The following is a 20,414-nucleotide window of genomic DNA, read 5'->3' as shown; positions in this document are numbered from 1 at the left end:
GTTCCTTCCTTCTCAGCCCGACCTACATTTACACACCTCAGTCAAACTCCCAGTGCAAACAGCCAATTCTCAAACAAATTTTCTCCAATACACTTCAGACCCACGAGAGAGACAAAAGGAGGGGTAAAGAGAAAAAAGTGGCATTTTGACAGCTGTCCAATCCCGTTGATGCTGAAGATGTTATTCTTTCGCTTCAATTTGAGAGGAACGGAACCTTTCCCCTTTCCTGTCATCCCGCGCTTCTTTGTTTCTTTCTTTCCTTTCGCAATCATCTCTTCCTCATTTCCGTCTTGTCATCCAGAGTTTCATCAAATGTCAGAGGACAGCATGCTGTCCCAGAGTGCTGGCTCCATCTGCATCTTCAAATACATATTTGTGGTGTGACCGATCTCCCTCAGGTCCAGTGGAAGGGGTCAGCACTTTTATACAGAACCCTGATGAGACCACCTAGTGAGAATATGATGGAAATTTCCCAGGAGATTCCACTCTCTCTCACCATCTCTTGTATTTTACACTGCTCTAGTCAGTTGACCAAAGCTCTTCAAAAATCCCTTCACAGACTGGTATGTGCAATAGAATCATAGGCTGCTTTGCTTTTATTTGACAATTCTGTCATAATTTGGTCTCTCTCCTGTTGTTCCAGACCTGTGTGACTTTCTTTCTAATGTGGAACATGTGAGAAGATATTTTGGAGAATGTGTGAGCTGTTTTTGTCCATATAATGAAAGTCAATGGGGTCCAAAAGTTTCAAGTTGCAAAAAGGACATAAAGGTAATTAACCTCACTGGTGTCAGGGTTGTTGCAGGATGCCGAAGACGAGGACACGGGAACTGAAGTATAGTTGATTTATTTACAAACTAAACTTACAGGAACATACAGAAACAAAGGAAACTCCAGGACTTCAAAAACACACAACCTTACATCGACGACGACCAACAAACACTGAGAGAAAACACAGGGCTTAAAAGAACTGGGACTAATGGGATAATTAACTGAACACAGGTGAAGAAACTGAACACAAACGAGGAGCGGGAAAAACTAAAAGGGCTGAACCAAAATCACAAAAGACGGGGGTGAACAAGATCACAAAACTGAACTAATAACACATAGAAAACGTGACAGAACCTCCCCCTCCCCGAAGGCGCGTCCTCCCGCGTATAACATCCAAAGGGGTGGGAGGGTGTGCGCCCTTGAGGCTGACGAGGGCATGGTGGTGCAGGGACGGGAAGCCTCCAGGGCGGAGCTGGTAGCTCGGGGAACCGGGGTGGAACAGGCTGTGGGCGTGGCCAGGGCGGAGCAGGCTGTGGGCGTGGCCAGGGCGGAGCTGTCGGAGCAGGCTGTGGGCGTGGCCAGGGCGGAGCTGTCGGACCCGGCTGTAGGCGTGGCCAGGGCGGAGCTGTCGGACCCTCAGGCGTCCAGGGCGGAGCTGTCGGACCCTCGGGCGTCCAGGGCGGAGCTGTCGGACCCTCGGGCGTCCATGGTGGAGCTGACCCTTCAGGCGGCCATGGCGGTGAGGACCCCTCGGGTGGCCATGGCGGTGAGGACCCTTCGGGTGGGCGCCCCCCCAAAAATTGTATGGAGAAATTGACAGGAAAGGGGGGATCCGGCAGCAACGAGGGTCTTGGGCTAGGCAGGACCAGCGGCAAAGGAAACTCCGGGCCGGACAGGACTGGCGCAGGATCAGTGGGCTCTGGTGCAGGATCAGTGGGCTCTGGTGCAGGATCAGTGGGCTCTGGTGCATCCGGTGCAGGATCAGTGGGCTCTGGTGCAGGATCAGTGGGCTCTGGTGCATCTGGTGCAGGATCAGTAGGCTCTGGTGCAGGATCAGTGGGCTCTGGTGCATCTGGTGCAGGATCAACGGGCTCTGGCACAGGATCAACGGGCTCTAGAGCAGAACTGGACGGGGCCAGCACATCATGGGACTCGGAACTGGACGGGGCCAGCACATCATGGGACTCGGAACTGGACGGGGCCAGCACATCATGGGACTCGGAACTGGACGGGGCCAGCACATCATGGGACTCGGAACTGGACGGGGCCAGCACATCATGGGACTCGGAACTGGACGGGGCCAGCACATCATGGGACTCGGAACTGGACGGGGCCAGCACATCATGGGACTCGGAACTGGACGGGGCCAGCACATCATGGGACTCGGAACTGGACGGGGCCAGCACATCATGGGACTCGGAACTGGACGGGGCCAGCACATCATGGGACTCGGAACTGGAGTCATGGGCCAGAGCTGATGTGCGTGTAGCCCACACACACAGAATCGCCGCAGACATCACAATCAGCGCTGTGTCTTCTCGTGTGGACTCACGTGTGGTGTGCTCCAGAACAAACACTGGCTGAGGTATGGGAACAGTCTCTGGATCAGCAGACGTGGGCGGGCAGGTGATGGGCTCAGGCGCTGGCGGGCAGGCGATGGGCTCAGGCGCTGGCGGGCAGGCGATGGGCTCAGGCGCTGGCGGGCAGGCGATGGGCTCAGGCGCTGGCGGGCAGGCGATGGGCTCAGGCGCTGGCGGGCAGGCGATGGGCTCAGGCGCTGGCGAGCAGGCGATGGGCTCAGGCGCTGGCGAGCAGGCGATGGGCTCAGGCGCTGGCGAGCAGGCGATGGGCTCAGGCGCTGGTGGGCAGGCGATGGGCTCAGGCGCTGGCGGGCTTGGAACTGGCTGGAGTGGGAGATCTTCTACGAGGTAGTTGGATCCACACGCCCACAGCGTGTGATCCACAAACTCCAAGAAGGACATTTTTAGGTCCTTTACCAGAATTATCTGGGCTAGCGGGTCTCTCAGACCACCCCAGAAACTCTGTTTTAGTTCCTCTTCATCCTGAGTCATGACATCATAGAGGTCTAGGTAACGCCCCGTATACTCCTCAAGAGAGAGCTTCTTCTGGAAGAGGATTGGTATTTCCATGGGGCTCACCTTCTTGTTCTTCCTCCTTCGGCTCATCTTTTTTTTTAATAGGTTGGTCGTTCAGTCAGGGTTGTTGCAGGATGCCGAAGACGAGGACACGGGAACTGAAGTATAGTTGATTTATTTACAAATTAAACTTACAGGAGCATACAGAAACAAAGGAAACTCCAGGACTTCAAAAACACACAACCTTACATCGACGACGACCAACAAACACTGAGAGAAAACACAGGGCTTAAAAGAACTGGGACTAATGGGATAATTAACTGAACACAGGTGAAGAAACTGAACACAAACGAGGAGCGGGAAAAACTAAAAGGGCTGAACCAAAATCACAAAAGACGGGGGTGAACAAGATCACAAAACTGAACTAATAACACATAGAAAACGTGACAACTGGTCTGCCCTTCGGTTTTGTTTACCTTTGTTTACATTTACTATATAGACTACTGTCTACAAATATGAATAATGTTATCAAATATACCTCTTTTGAAAGGTTAATTGGTTTAGTGTCAATATATGGTGTCTGTTTTACGATATACTTCTGATGTATACAATCCCTTTGTATGTGATTGTGTCAGAATAATTAAACTTTTATTCACTTTCAAATCAAATTAAAACACTGATCAATGCACGCATAGGCAAACTCAATTAAATATCCAATCTGAACTCAAAGTTAAACCTTATTGGTTCTCGCACATCACATGACCAAACATCATGGTACATGTTTGCATATTTGATGCAAAATAATAGGTCGTATCGATTAATTTTGCAATGTTGTTATTGTTAATAAAACTATTTAAAAAGAATTAATGAATTAAAATAAAACATACATTAATATATAATAAATAAAATATAAATAGTATAAGAAAACTTGTTATTTAAGATTAAACTCGAATGAAAATTAGAAATGTTGCCTTAAAGGTGCAATGTGTAAAAAATGTAAGTATCTATTAACAGAAATGCAATATGACATCCATAACTATGTTGTCAGTGGTGTATAAAGAACTTACTTAATAAACCGTAATGTTTTTATTACCTTAGAATGAGACATTTATATCTACATAACCGCGGGAATCCCCTTCTATGAAGGTCGACATATTGTGACGTCATGTTTCTACCGTAGCCGACAGCGAACAAACAGCGTTACAGAGCGCGTTTCGTCACAACCTTGAAAGAGATGGAGCAGAAAGCTAGAAGCTAGCCATAAACACCGCGAGTAGTGACTTTTCCCTTGTCAGTGGTGTAAAATATGTAGTTGGATTGTTTCATGTAACTTAGTTCTTCTCCCTCGCTGTGTTATGGCTTTGCTATGTGGGGATAAATGTGCTGCACGTTCGTGAGACAGCTGATTAGTACTCTTGTCATTGACCGTAAAACAGTAACGTTACAGGAATCACCAACCCGTCGATCTTGGAAGCAATTTAAGTCGATTGCGAAGAGTTTTCAAAATCAGAGATAAAAAGCCTATTGTGTGTATTAAATGGTGTCTAGGGGATGCGGAGGCGCGCGCGCTGTACAATCATGCCATTTTTGCCGCACACACCTTTGGGCTCATGCGGACGCGTCGAGTTTAAACAAGGCTTTACGCTTTAACCAGCTCAGCCACAGTAACAGCTCATATTGAGCCAGGTAAACGTTTACTTTCCTGTTAGAAACTATATATAGTTGCATAGTTTCATGTGGTTCTTCTCCCTCACTGTATTATGGGTTTGCTATTTTGGGGGAAATGTGATGGTTATGTTTGTGAGACAATCAGCTGATTACTATTATTATATTATATATTAAGACCCTTGACCCTCATCTGACTATGGCTTTGTAAACTTTATCCATGATGTGGTTTATAATGGACTGTGGTACAGAAACAGTGACAATGTTACACACTCTTGGCTTACTCTGGCTATTCTCTGCTGTCTCAGACGACGATATGTTTGTCCAGTTTCAGGCACCGTAGCTGCTTTGAAAGGGAGGGGTGAGCAGTGGGCTGAGCCCTCAGTGCAACTCGGAGCCGAACCGCTAGATGTCGCTAAAAAAACACACTGCACCTTTAACAACTAACTGAATTAAAAATAAGTTTAAGATAAAGTACTAAAATAACTAAAATGGAAATAAATACAAATAGAAAAAACAAAAAGGAATAAAAAACAAAAGCACATAACACAATTATTAAAACAAACTAAAAGTAAAATGAAAACTGAAAATATAAAAATAGCTATAGATATACAATCTCACAAATGTGAGTACATCCCTCACATTTCAGCAAACAATTTAGTTTATCTTCTCAAGGGACAATACTATAGAAATGAAACTTGGATATATTTTAGAGTAGTCAATGTGCTGCTTGTATAGGAGTATATATTTACTGCCCTCTGATAATAACTCAACATACAGCCATTATTGTCAAAATCAAAAACTGGCAACAAAATTGAGTACACCCAAAGTGATAATAGCTGTACGTCGTTTAACTATGCAAAGCCACATGTCCTATTCATGTTCATGTTGTTGTCAGCTTGACAGAACCATACCAATTTGTGTATATTGTATTAGAGCATTAAAATTTGTGCTTTGAGTACAATTCACTCTTTCTGACCATTGGATGTTCAACATGGCACATCATGGCAAAGAACTCTCTAAGGATGTGAGAATTAGAATTGTTGCTCTCCACAAAGATGGCCTAGGCTATAAGAAGATTGGTAACACCCTGAAACTGAGTTACAGTGCAGTGGCCAGGGTCATACAGAGATTTTCCAAGATGGGTTCCACTTGGAACAGGTCTCACAAGGGTCAATCAAAGAAGTTGAGTCCTCGTGTTGTGCGTCAGGTGCAGAAGCTGGCTTCGAAAAACAGACGCATGAGTGCTGCCAGTATTGCTTACAGAGGTTGCAGAAGCGGAAGATCAGCTTGTCAGTGCTCAGACTATACACCACACACTGCAACACGTCGGTTTGCACGGCCGTTGTCCCAGAAGGAAGCCTCTTCTGAAGCTGGCTCACAAGAAAGCCCGTAAACAGTTTTCCGAAGACAATCTGTCCATGAGCATGAATTACTGGAACCATGTCCTGTGGCCTGATGAGACTAAGATGAACTTGTTTGGCTCAGATGGTGTCCAGCATGTGTGGCGATGCCCTGGTGAGGAGTACCAAGAAAATTGTGTCTTGCCTAGTCAAGCATGGTGGTGGTAGCATCATGGTCTGGGGCTGCATGAGTGCTGCTGGTACTGTGGAGCTGCGCTTCATTGAGGGAACCATGGATTCCAACATGTACTATGACATTCTGAAGCAGAACATGATGCCCTCCCTTCAGAAACTGGGCCAATTGGCATAACGACCCCAAACACGCCAAGAGGATAACTGCCTTGCTGTGGAAGCTGAAGGTGAAGGTGATGGAGTGGCCAAGTATGTCTACAGACCTGAACCCCGAGCAGCTGTGGGGTATCCTCAAGCAGAAGGTGGAGAAGCAACATGTGTCTAACAGCCAGCAGCTCTGTGATGTCATTATGGAGGAGTCGAAGAGGATCCCAGCAACAACTTGTGCAGCTCTGATGAATTCCATGTCTAGGAGGATTAAGGCAGTGCTAGATAACAATGGTGCTCACACAAAATATTGACACTTTGAGCACAAGTTTGACATGTTCACTTAGGGTGTACTCACTTTTGTTGCCAGCTATTTTGACAATAATGGCTGTATGTTGAGATATTTTCAGAACACAGTAAATATATACTACTATACACTATGCACATTGACTACTTAAAAATATATCCAAGTTTCATTTATATTGTCCCTTGAGAAGATATACTAAAATGTTGTGAGGGGTGTACTCACCTTTATGGATTAATAAATACCATAATAGTGTAAACATAACACTAAAATAACACTGCCTTTTTGGAGTTTTTTGGACCCCCGTGATTTTCACAATGTAGAAAAAATCAGTTGAAACATACTTCATCATACATACATCTTTTGCTTCCCCAGGTGTAATTATATATTTAAGTACAGTGTAATATTAATTAACTACATGTACTTACTTAAGGGTTAGGGTAGGATTAGCATTTGGTTGAGGGTTAGTTGCATGTAATTATGCATAATTTACTGTTATTACTATGGTAATTACATGTAACATATGTAACAAGGACACTGTAAAATAAAGTTACCAAAAAGCCATACAAGTTTGGAACAACATGAGGGTAAGTAAATGAATGTTTGTTTCTGGGTGAACTATCCCTTTAAGCTAGGAGAGAATATTTCTAGTCAATCAGTTTTTCCATATTCTCTAAAATAGAAGTTTTGTCATGACAACTCTCGGGAGATTGGTATGTTAATGATAATTTGCTGCTACAGAGCAAATACTGAGACTTGCTACTGCGAATACATTCACAGACATTGCTGTGAGCAAGTAAGACATGCTGCTCTTGCACATGTAACAGACATGATTTAACCCCCATAGATCTATACAGGTGGAGCTGGGGAAGGTGGAGGGTTCCTGAAAGCACGCAGCATATTGCTAACAGCAACACATGGAATTTGTTTGAAAATGAGCCGCAGCTCATTGGCCGCTGATGCAACAGCAACCAATCAGCTGCGCTATGTAGATAAGGATGTGATCGCTACCAAATAAGATAAAGACATATCAGCCTACGCCATCTAGAGTTTCATGCCAGAAAGGTGTAAGCTTTTCAGTACTATTTCTCTGCACTAGAGGCACTAACATTAAAACATTAAACTATTAACAGGTTTACAGGTTGGGTATGATAATATTTTGCATAGTTATATAAAAGTTCCCTTTCAACAGCTCTTTCAAAATAACACCTCCACAATGTGAGGACAGGAATCACACTTACCAGCACCATTTTTTTATTTATTTTAAAAGAATAATGTGTCAGCACCTTTTCTCATGCTGAATTCTGCCTGAACACATGTTTGATTCTGCGGTAATCAGGACGCCTGATGGATAGGAAGCTGTTTTTGTTTATGGAGAGTGTGAGCTCACTGCCATCTGCTCAGAGATTAAACACCATGCTCTGATGGAAAACATGAACACCCATCAAGCTTAAAACAGCCTGTTTAAGACATTTAAATCACTTACTCCCTGGCATTCTTAACACACACACACACACACACACACACACACACACACACACACACACACACACACACACACACACACACACACACACACACACACACACACATGTGGGAAGAGGGATGCCTCTTCTGACCAATCAGAAGTAAGAGTGCTAAATATGACCAGAGGCACTTCTTTTCTAAAGCAACAGTCTCGCTAAAATTATAGTCAGCAAATTATAAATAAAAGACCTAATAATGTTGTTTTGAATAATCAAACACTAATGGAGCCTAGAGCCAGTTGCTTAAAAGGGTGCCGCAATCAAAATGAAATTGAAAGTGAATGCTAATAATTAATGAAACAAGGGGTGCATAAAATTACTTTAAAGTAGTGAAAATTAGCTAAACTAAGCTGAAAGCTGAAAGTTGCTAGTTGCACAACACCTTACACGGCAAACACAGTTTAAGCTATCTGATATAGTTTTAGGAATATTAAATATAAACAAAAATACTTAAAATATGTAATTTGATAATTTTACAGTAAGTGGTTTCAATTGATTGTAGATCAGTTTCACAGAGTGAAAAACCACTCCAAGCAATTCAGTGTGTGAGTGGGCTTTCTAAATGATTCAGAGTGAATTGTGAATTGATTCCATTTTGTAGCCTGTTCACATTATTCATCAAACAAAACAACTAAAATAAGCGATTAATTTGGGAATTTCGGATTTTAAACAGCTGACATACACTACTGATCAAAACTTTGGTCAGTAAGACTTAAAAAAAGAAGAAGAAATTAATACTTTTCTCAGAAAGGATGCATTCAATTGATCAAAAGTGAGAGCTTTGAAAACATTTATTTCAAATAAATGCATTTCTTTTAAAATTTCTATTTATCAGAGAATAGTGAAACAAATGTATCATGGTTTCCGTAAAAATATTAAGTCACATAACTGTTTTTAATATTTATAATAATAAGAAATGTATTTGAAAATCAAATCATTATATTAGAATAATTTCTGAAGGATCATGTGACACTTAAGACTGGAGTAATGATGCTGAAAATTCAGCTTTGCCATCACAGAAATAAATTACATTTTAAAATATACTAAAACAGAAAGTTATTTTAAATTGTAATAATATTTCACAATTGTTACTGTATTGTTGATCAAATAAATGCAGCCTTGATGAGAATAAGATATTTCTTTCAATTAAAAAAAAAAAATCTTATCAATCACTATTTTGAACAATAGTGTAAAATACTGGACACAGCTTGATTGATGAAATATTCGTGAAGAAAATATAACGTTTGTCAACACTATACTGATATGTAATGAACTAAATGCAATAGCTTTGCTACTGAAGTGACATGATTTCAAAAATAGCGACACTTAAGCCCAAAAGTGGTGAAAAAAGATGGTTTAATAAAACTGGATGAGGCTGGGGAGCTCTGAGAGGGTTTGATGGTGGCGTGACCTACATGTTTTATCCCAAAGATGAAAACGAAGCAGCGTGCTTGAAAGTTTCACATTTTTAATTCTCCTTCTGTGTCTCTCACAGGCCATACGGGTGTCTTAGACAGACTGCGAACAGTCACATGAAGAGCTCACACACAGCAGAGAATCATGGACGGAGTTCATGCTAGAACTCAAGCAAAAAGGAGTTGTGAATCTTTCAGACAGTCTGAAATGGCCTGCTTTTATTACAGTTATTACAGAACAAAAAGAAAGACCTTCAGCCATATGACATAAACAGAAAAACTCATATTATATAAGACCAGGGAGATCTGATACATCAGTAACAATACAACTTCTAGGCTATTGAATTTAAAAGAATGTGCGTGTGTGAGAAATGTGTAAGTATTTTATGTATATATATAATATAATTTGTAAAAATGATCTAAAACTGAAAAACAATGTTTCATACTGACAAACACTGAGTGCAAAAGCTATTTCTTTGTTGTTGTTATAGTGAAAGTGGAGTTCTTCTGTTGATATGTTTTATACAATTTTCTAAGCATACAGTATAATCCTTAATAACTGAAAAAGCCTCTCTGACATCTCAAAGATCAGTGCAAGGAATGTGACTCAGAAATATCTGGTTTCATTGTTGATGTTCAAATACACACAGAAAGAGACAGAGAGAATATAAGGGAGCCGGCAGATTGTGGATAAAACAAGGTCAAGGGTGACAGAAATCATAAAAACTGAACAAGTCGGTTTATTCACATGACAGCACCATCGGTCAATGAAAATGTGACCATCACACTCTCAAGCACACAAACAGTGTTGAGGAAGCAACTTTAAAACTCAAAGCTCATCATTTTGAGTGTTGAACTACAATAAGCCAACACGATCTCATGAAAGTGCGTATCTATACCACAAATTTCTCATGCCATTTATACGCCAAAAATGTTTTTTGCATGCATGCTATACACACTGTAAACCCCTTGGGTAAGATTAGGGGTGTGGAGTGTACGTACTACACGCCATAAATTGCGTATCATATGCATGCAAAAACTGTGTATCATGATATTTAAAATATTGATAATCAAATAATCATGATAATTTTAATCAGAATAGTATTTGTTTGTGGCTAGTATCTGGCTCAAAAAGGCTTTCTGAATGAATGACTCTCAATTAGGTTGCAAATGTTGAAAATTGACAGATAAATTTACACTAAATTGTAAAAACTTCTCAGGTTACGTATGTAACCCTGGTTCCCTGATAGGGAAAGAGACGCTGCGTTTGAGACGCGGTGGGAACGCTCTGCGTGATTACGTCGTGAAGCACGTGTAAAATCAGTCCAATTGAAGCCCGCTACGACATAGGTGACGTCATAGACCAGGAAACTATAAAGCAACCCTGAAATCAGACCGCGATAGCTTCTGAAAAACCTGAAGCAAGTCGATCAGGGCATGCAGGAAGTATGGCAGGCAAACGCAGCATCTCGTTCCCTATCAGGGAACCAGGGTTACATAAGTAACCTGAGACGTTCCCTTTCAAGGGAACTCGCGCTGCGTTTGAGACGCGGTGGGAACCCTATACCCACTACGCCATAGTGAAAAATGCCCGTTCTGTGTGAGGTCCTGCGCACACTAAGAAGCAAGCAACCTCGCCCCAGGAGTGGAGAGGTCAAGGTCATAAAACCTGACAAATGTATGCGGAGAGGACCATCCTGCCGCATTACACACGTCAAGAAGGGAAACTCCCGAAATTAAGGCCATAGAGGCCGCCATACTCCGAGTAGAATGGGCCCGCACAGCCATAGGTGAAGGCTGTCCGGCCGCTTCATAAGCCAATGAAATAGCCTCGACTATCCATTTACTCATAACCTGCTTAGATGCAGGGCATCCTCTCTTGAGTGACCCAAAACAAACAAATAGTTGCTCAGATTTACGCCACAGGGCAGCTCTGTGAACGTAGGCATCTAAAGCCCGGACTGGACATAACAGGTTAAGCTGTTCCTGGTCAGGGGTATTAAAGGGTGGAGGATAAAAGGCCTGCAGCACTATTGGGCCCCCAACATTCAGTGGGACCTTAGGAATATAACCCGGCCTGGGGTAGAGAAATGCCTTCACCATACCAGGTGCAAATTCCAGACATGAAGGAGCAACCGACAAAGCATGTAAATCACCAATTCTCTTGATAGATGAGATAGCAAGGAGAAATAAAGTCTTTAGAGTGAGGAACTTTTCAGAAACCTCCTCGATGGGCTCGAAGGGAGCTAAACCCAGACCCTCGAGTACAATGGCCAAGTCCCAAGCCGGTGCTCTAGAGTGCAGTGCAGGTCTCAACCTCAATGTACCACAGAGAAAGCGAGTAATTAAAGGGTTTCTCCCAATAGAAGTACCCCCCAGAGGGGTGTGGTAGGCAGATATAGCCGCCACGTAAACCTCTAGGGTGGAAGGAGATAACCTGGCCGAGAAACGGTCTTGCAGAAAATCAAGAACTGAACCAACAGGGCAGTTAACAGGATCTAACTGACGTTCAACACACCACGTGGTGAAAAGTTTCCATTTTAGCGCATACAGCCTTCTCGTGGAAGGAGCTCTGGATTGAAGAATGGTTTCTACAACATCGGTCGAAAGACCGGTCTCCCTGAGCCTGGCCCCCTCAGAGGCCAGGCCCACAGTTTCCACAACTCTGGCCGAGGGTGAAATATCGTGCCCCCGGCCTGGGACAGGAGGTCCACCCTGATTGGGATCTCCAAGGGGGAGCCGTCCAGAAGAGACACCAAGTCCGAGAACCAAACTCGGGTCGGCCAATAAGGGGCTACTAGTAGCAGACGAGCCCCTTCTCGGCGAACCCTCTCCAGAACCCCCGGAAGCAAAGATATCGGGGGAAAGGCGTACAGGTGCAGCCTCGGCCACACCTGCACCATAGCATCCAGACCGAGAGGAGCTGGGTGCGTTAGAGAGAACCACATGGGACAATGGGTTGAATCTGATGATGCGAAAAGGTCTACCTGAGCACGACCGAACTTTTCCCACAGGAACTCCACCACTTCTGGGTGAAGTCTCCACTCCCCGGGCCTCAGCCCCTGTCTTGACAGAATATCTGCTCCCACATTCTGATGCCCCGGAATATATACCGCCTTGAGCGACAATAACTTCCCCTGGGCCCATAGGAGGATCTGATGGGCCAATTTGCAAAGGTGACGTGACCTCAGACCCCCCTGATGGTTGATATAGGAGACCACTGAAGTGTTGTCTGTGCGGACCAACACGTGATGGCCTCTCAGGTCTGGCAGGAAATATTTGAGTGCTCGAAATACCGCCATCAACTCCAAACGATTTAAGTGCCAGGAACATTGATGGTCCTGCCACAGACCTTGCGCCGAGCGGCCACTCATGACCGCCCCCCATCCCGTGAGGGAAGCATCCGTCGAAAGCGTGACGCGTCGACAAGGAGCCCCCAACACTGGGCCCTGGGCGAGGAACCAAGGTTTCTTCCACAAGGCCAAGGCACGAAGGCATAGCCACGTGACCTTGATCTTGCGGAACGGATTTCCCCTGGGAGAAAACCCCTTGGTCCTGAGCCACCACTGCAGGGGTCTCATGTACAGAAGGCCAAAAGTAATAACGTTGGACGCAGCTGCCATGAGACCCAACAGTCTCTGAAACTGTTTCACAGTGAGTGACTGGCCTAGTTTCACATTCTTTGCGGCAGTGAGAATCGCAGAAATACGAGCAGGAGATAGGCGTGCCTGCATTGTGGTCGAATACCAAATTACACCTAGAAAAGTGGTCCTCTGAGCAGGGAGGAGCACACTCTTTTTGGTGTTTAGCCGCAACCCCAAACTCTTTATGTGGGACAGAACAGCATCTCGATGCTGAACTGCCACCTGCTCTGACTGAGCTAAAATCAACCAATCGTCGATGTAATTTAATACGCGGATGCCCTGGAGTCTCAACGGAGCCAGAGCTGCATCCACGCATTTTTTAAAAGTGCGGGGAGATAAACCTAGGCCAAATGGAAGAACCCGATATTGGTATGCTTCGCCCCCGAAAGCGAACCTCAGGAACCTCCTGTGATGAGGATGGATAGATACATGGAAGTACGCGTCCTTCAGGTCTATTGTGACAAACCAGTCCTCGGACTGAATCTGTGATACAATCTGTTTGAGTGTAAGCATTCTGAACTTGAGTTTCTGAACCCTGCTGTTTAACTGGCGCAGATCTAGAATAGGACGCAGCCCTCCATCCTTCTTTGGAACAATGAAGTAACGGCTGTAAAACCCTGACTCTCTGCTGGGAGGAGAAACCCTTTCTATAGCTCCCTTTCGAAGAAGTGTCAGTACTTCTTGCTCCATTACCAGAGCCTGCTGTGAGTCCACCACCGTGGGGAAGACTCCTTGAAATCTGGGCGGACGAGAACCGAACTGAATTCTGTAACCCTTTTCTATTATGTGCAGGACCCATAGAGAAATATTTGGCAGAAGTTTCCACGCTGCCAGAAATTCCGATAAGGGAACCAGTCTCTCGAGACTGGCCTCTGGATTTCATTGAACAATCATTTCGGCGCCCTGAAGCGGCGAACCGGCAGGGAACAACCGAACTGACCGTTCTACAACCCTCCTCAGAGGATTGCACGGGGACGCTGACACCTCGGCGCCCTGAAGCGGCGAACCGGCAGGGAACAACCAAAGTGGCAGCGCTGCGGCTCTCCTCGGAGAGTCGCCCCCCGGAGGGTGCCAAGGAGTTCCTCCCTGGAGGGGACCACCCTCAGAAGTCTGATAGCCTTGGCGTCAGGACTTCTTCTTAGCCCAAGCTCTCCTAGAGATAACAGTCCTCAGATCTTGTCTACCCCTAACAGGTCTGGGCTGCGAGCGCCACTCAGGAACCGTAGATTGAGGAGGTGCCCAAGCGGCGACGCTCTGTTTTTGTTGAACTCTGTGAGCGGAGCTCGTAGACGGACGAGGCTGCTCAGACTTTATACTACGAGCAGCCTCGGGGACAACAGACCGGCGAGGAAGAAACCTCTGAAACGCAGCCGCCTGTTTCTTATTTTCTTGAAACCTATCTACGACACAATTTATAGAGTCGCCGAACAGACTTGTAGGTGACAGCGGTGCGTCCAGAAGAACAGATCTATCTTTATCCTTTATTTCTGATAAATTTAACCATAAATGGCGTTCCGTGGCTGCCATAGAGCGGCCCACAGACTTGGCCGTCTCCTTGGTGGCTCGGAGAGATAAATCTGTCGTGCGACGCAATTCTCGAATTGCGTCAGCACTAACTTCCTCACTATCGTCTATGTCCTTCAGCAGGTCAGCCTGGTACGCTTGGAGAATCGACATAGTGTGCAAACATGCTGCGGCCTGGCCTTTCGCCGAATACGCTTTACCCACCAACAAAGATGTATTTTGTAATGGTTTGGTGGGTAACGTCGGGGCTTTCAGAGAAGAAGAAGACTCAGGGGAGAGATAGCTCGCTAGTGTGTCTTCAGCACGAGGCATAGTCAAATAACCATAATGATCAATCCCTTGAACTTTACTATAATTCTTAGTTTCAGATCCTCAGAACTGGATAGCCGTAATATTGGTGCCTCAGCCTGGGAAGGAGAAGCCGCAGAGCGGGCTCCTTCCTGGGCAAAGACACCGAATCCAGCAGGTAAGGGCTGAGAAAGGGCGGGGCCCGTCTCAAACCCCGCTACTAGATCCATCTGCGAACCCCAAGATGAAAGTCGACGCTGTGCCTCGGCAGCAGCGGGACCCGCACCTCGGGGAGCGCGAACCGAACCGTCCTCCTCAAAGAACGCCCGGCGAGAGCGGAGAGTTTTCATAGACAAACTCAAGCAATGCTCACAGTCAGCCCCCTCGAGGACTGACTGGGCATGCTCCACTCCCAAACAAGCAATACACATACGATGTGTGTCCCCACCCGTGATATAACGAGGGCAGGGCACAACACAAGGTTTATAACTTTGCTTGCTCGCCATAGTGATATATATATATATATATATAAGGGGCTTGACAGACAACAATAAATAGACAAGGAAGGACAGATATACAGAGAAGCGGCTCTAGTTCCCTTGAAAGGGAACTGGTTTGTATTTCCCACTATATTATTCAAAAACAGTTTGTAGCAAAAACAGCAGTTTAACAAAGTATTTTGTCACAGCGACTTGAATCAGTGAATTGATTATTTTTAAACAATTTAATCTCCATGGATCTTCCCAATGAACCAATTCACAAGTTTTTCAGACTTTGCTCCAAAGGTTGCTCAGCTATAAAGCTTTTTCACAATTAAAAAAACTCTTTCCTGTACGTCCTTACACCTCACCATCCCCACTGAAATCAACTGTTCATCTTCATAGTTTTGATGTCACTGGTCTCAGTGTCTTGCTTAGGATGGGCAGGTTTAGGAGATGTCAGAGAGACTCATGTTTTACAGGGCAGAAGAGCACAGGACACACACACACACACACACACACACACACACTCAGAGGGCATGAGAGCTCAGGACTGCAGTCGTCCACAAGAGCTGTGTCTCTTCCTGCGTTTCATCTCATGACACACTCATCTGTCTCGGTCTCTCTTTCCACACTTCTGTCTTTTTCTCTTCTTTATGCCCTTCACTGGATTTCTGCAGCCCTTCTCCCTCCTTTACTCTCTCTCTCTCTCCAGGGATATTAGTTTTATTGAGAGGATGAGCCTCATAAAGAATGACCTACAGTAGCAGTAAACTTTCTGGCTATATTCCCTGTGTATGTGTGTGTGAAACAAATACTTCACTCTCATTTAGCTCATTGTCCCTGAAGCCTCTGCTGCTCGAAGGGAAGAAGAGTTTAGAGTTATTAGTTTTTTCCCTCCCAGTGGTTTAGTGTGTGTGTGTTCAGTCACCTTGCTCTGACCTGTTAGCAGTAGTGTGTAATTAACTGATTGCCTGAACTATTTCCCTCTGCTGATTGGCTCACACGTTCAACTTCTGGAGTACTTATCCAATCTAAAACAAGAAATACTTTGTAGCGAAGATGGTGGCCAACAAAAGCACGCAGATTTCATATTCACAAATGGGACAGTCAGTGCACACTCCTATACTGTAAACAGAGACACTATGTGTGACACTATGTATTAGGGACCTACATCATACAGTACATTCCAGTAGTATGCTGTATAATTAATTATATATTTTTTTAAAGTGACAATGAAAGCAATGTATTCACAAATCATTCCCTTTGTTTTAATATTTTCTTTCGTGGTCCATTCCAACCTCTCCAAAAAAATAGTCTGAACCTCCATTCTGCTGCGAGATGAGAGAAGTTCGCACAGTGAGTGAGTCATGTTGTCAAGAAATGAAATCTGCTCACCACAAAAGAAAAGAAACAAGCAGTGCAGAGACTCAATGAATTATCAGACTGTTATTTTTTTTAACAACTCATACTAATAGTTTCAGGAAAGTGGCCTAAAATTACTCAACAAGTCAGGAAAAGGCAAATAGATCTACCACCTTCGTCAAAACAATTTCTTAGGAACACTTCTTAAAAACTACCATTTTGCTTTAACGGACAAATACACTCTATTGAAAAAATAAGTTTTTGTTGCATCAGACGTTTGTCTATAAATTCAGGTAGATATTGCAAAATGGTTATCAAAATGAACAAATAACAACACTTACATTAGATTTACTACTGATTTAAGATATTTAGGGAAAAAGTTTTAAAAAATTGTTTTAAAAAAAATACTTTTATTCAGCAAGAACTCGTTAAGTTGATCAAAAGACATTGTTACAAAATATTATTACAAAAGAGTTCTATTTCAGATAAATTGTTCCTCTGAACTTTCTATTTAACATTTTTTTTCATTCTTCAGTTTCCACAAAAATATGCAGCAGCAGAACTGTTTTCAACATTGATAATAACAATTGGGTAGCAAATCAGAATATTAGAATGATATTAGAAGGATCATGCAACACTGAAGGCTGGAGTAGGATGCTGAAAATTCAGCTTTGCCATTACAAAATATTTTTAAAATGTTATTTTAAAATATATAAAAATAGAAAAAAAAAAACTTATTTTAAGTTGTAATAATATTTCACAATTTTCCTTTTTAATTTTCACTGTATTTTGATTAAATAAATGCTGCCTTGGTGAGCATAAGAGACTTCTTTCAAAAGCATTTAAAAAATCCTGTACTTTTGATCGGTACTTTTGAACTAGCCACAAAACAGAAGCTTTAATAGTGTCTGCCAATTATATAAATCAGAATCAATGTCATCTTCAATAATTATAAGAGAAACAAGTGCTTAGGACAAATAAACTCTTATCATTTCAGCAGAACTTTCTACTGGAACATTCTGCAGTGGCCTCTACATGACCCCAAAGACATCAGTGTCCTGCGGTCCATCAGTGCTTCTCATAAATGGAGAGCATTCTCTAGACTATTTTAAGCTGATCTAAGCATCCAACTACCACTGAACTGTATACAAAACACACTGCTTTCTGTCTTTGGGTTCTTCAAATTTCTGGTACAGACAAATATAAGCACCAAACAAAACTTCAGATCCTTAAAATGAAAACAGACAGAAAATATTTATGGTAATATTGCCCCAAATCTGACTTCATGCAATCCACATCAGCTGTTTTTTAAATGAGATGGCTCATTAAAACGATCAACGCTGTAGGTTTAAATGAAAGTAAAACAATAACAACAGGCTTGACTGACTGAACTTTGACCTTGACTTACCGATGTGACTGCGATGAGAAGAGGCGTCAGACAGGTGACCCCAGAGAGACAGAAGGGTCAAAAACACCAGCAAGAACCACGCGCACACCCTCTGTACCGCCCGCTCCTGCATTCTGAAACACACACAAACACAAACCATATCAGCACAGGAGCGTTACACTGATCAGAAAGGCTATTAGACGGCATGTTTCTAGAGGGGATCTCATTCTCTTCACTAGCGCTATCTAAATGTCATCATGCTCTCGCTGAATGTGTTTTGATACACTGCTGAGTGCACCAAAACACTGAAATATACAATTACTTACAGAGAGAGTAAGCTTTCAGGCTGGGTCTGGGTGTTCTGGCAGATAGTGGCTGATGTTGGTATTGATGTTGGTAGTCTTGTGAACTTTTATGTCCATATATATATGTATATACTATACAGTATATTTTGAGTGTGTGTTGGTGTTTGTGTGTGGCCTGGTAAACCCTACATTATGGGGACAAACCGTTCCCATTAAGATGGAAATATCCGAAATCCTTGTCGAGACATTTCATGGTCCGCATGAGGAAAACGTCTCAGGTTACGACTGTAACCTATGTTCTCTGAGAACAGGGAACGAGACACTGTGTCAAGCGCTATGGGGGAACGCCTCAGTGTGACTGATGACTGAAACACTGTATAATCAGGACAATATCATTGGCCGGCGTCAGCCATGACGTCATTCTCTAGCGCTACCCGAAAGTATAACAGGGGCGCCTAGAGAACATGTCATCCACTTCTTCGTCTGAAGGGACTGTGCAAGCAGGCCAGAGGCATGGCGACGAGACGCAGTTTCTCGTTCCCTGTTCACAGGGAACATAGGTTACAGTCCTGAGACGTTCACTTTCGAAAGGGAACTCGCACTGCGCCAAGCGCTATGGGGAACAAACTGCCCACGCTGCCATGCTGAGGGGATGGTTCGCCAATTATGGCTGTTACAAGCACAACACATTTCACTCATAGTTAAACCCCTTACTGCTTACACATCAGGCTGTCGGTAGCACTACTCCCTATGGCCACAGCCCGAGCTTTATGCTAGTGAGGAATAACAATAATAATAATAATAATAATAATAATAATAATAATAATAATAATAATAATAATAATAATAATTTTTATTTGTAATGCACTTTACACATGAAGGAACATATCTCAAAGTGCTACAAGTACACCGATAAAACAATAAAATAGATTAAAACACTTAATAACAAAATTAAGAACAGTTGGTGACAACAAGAACAAGATATGTTTTGAGAAAAAGCAGTTAAAAATAAGTGGGTCTTTAATTTATTTTTGAAGACCTCTATAGACTGTGGCGCCCTCAGGTGATTAGGGAGAGCGTTCCACATTCGAGGTGCAGCTACCTGGAAGGCCCTATCTCCCATAGTACGGAGTTTGGACTTAGGAACCTGAAGTTTGTGGCTGTCAGAAGAGCGGAGATGTCGGGGTGGATTATGCAAAGCAATGAGTTCTTTGAGGTACACTGGTGCACTACCGTAGACACACTGATAGGTCAGGAGACAGATCTTGTAATCAATCCTGAATCTAACAGGGAGCCAGTGAAGTTTTTGGAGAATGGGTGTGATGTGCTCAAATTTGCGAACCCCCGTCAGGACCCTGGCAGCGCAGTTCTGAATGTACTGCAATCTTTGCATGCTCCTGCCAGGGATCCCAACAAGGAGTGAATTGCAGTAGTCAAGCCTGGAGGAGACGAAGGCATGCACCAGCATCTCTGCATCAGAAAAAGAGAGGGAGGGGCGGAGTTTGGAAATGTTCCGGAGATGAAAAAGTGCGGTTTTACAGGTGTGTTGGATGTGAGTGTTAAATGATAGATGGGCGTCAAATCGAACCCCCAAGTTGGTTATAGAGGATGTCAAAGAAATATCATGGCCAGCAAATGAGTAGACTGTCAGGGGGGAAGATCGGAGTTGGTGTGGGGTCCCAATGAGGAGACCTTCAGTTTTGGTGCTGTTTAACTGGAAGAAATTATCCGTCATCCATGCCCTCGTCTCCTCCAGACAGGCATTTAGAGTGGAGAGTGGAGGTGTAGATGAAGTGGGGTCCAGCCTGACATAGAGCTGAGTATCATCAGCATAGCAATGGAAAGCAACGCCATGCTTGCTGATGATGTGGCCCAGTGGGAGCATAAAAATGGAGAAGAGAGTAGGGCCGAGAACGGAGCCCTGGGGCACTCCACAAGTAACTGTGTAGGGCCTCGACCTGGC

At 43.9% G+C, this 20,414-nt stretch overlaps 1 protein-coding gene across 1 annotated transcript in view; it reads right to left on the bottom strand.

The window, feature by feature from the left end:
- Nucleotides 1–20,414, bottom strand: part of tafa3b (TAFA chemokine like family member 3b) — a 138,503-nt gene that overhangs the window by 35,596 nt on the left and 82,493 nt on the right. Inside the window, exon 2 of the mRNA XM_077222737.1 lies at nt 18,168–18,280. Within this exon, the coding sequence (XP_077078852.1) occupies nt 18,168–18,279 (112 nt within the window). The 5' untranslated portion in view covers nt 18,280. The remainder of the gene's footprint in view (nt 1–18,167; nt 18,281–20,414) is intronic.

This window comes from Siphateles boraxobius, unplaced genomic scaffold (genome assembly GCF_051911475.1).
Source record: "Siphateles boraxobius isolate OS27281-9 unplaced genomic scaffold, OSU_SipBor_1 9, whole genome shotgun sequence".
Taxonomy (NCBI): Eukaryota; Metazoa; Chordata; class Actinopteri; order Cypriniformes; family Leuciscidae; genus Siphateles; species Siphateles boraxobius.
The sequence above is the reverse complement of the archived record's forward strand: the minus strand, read 5'-3'. Positions and strand labels throughout refer to the sequence as shown.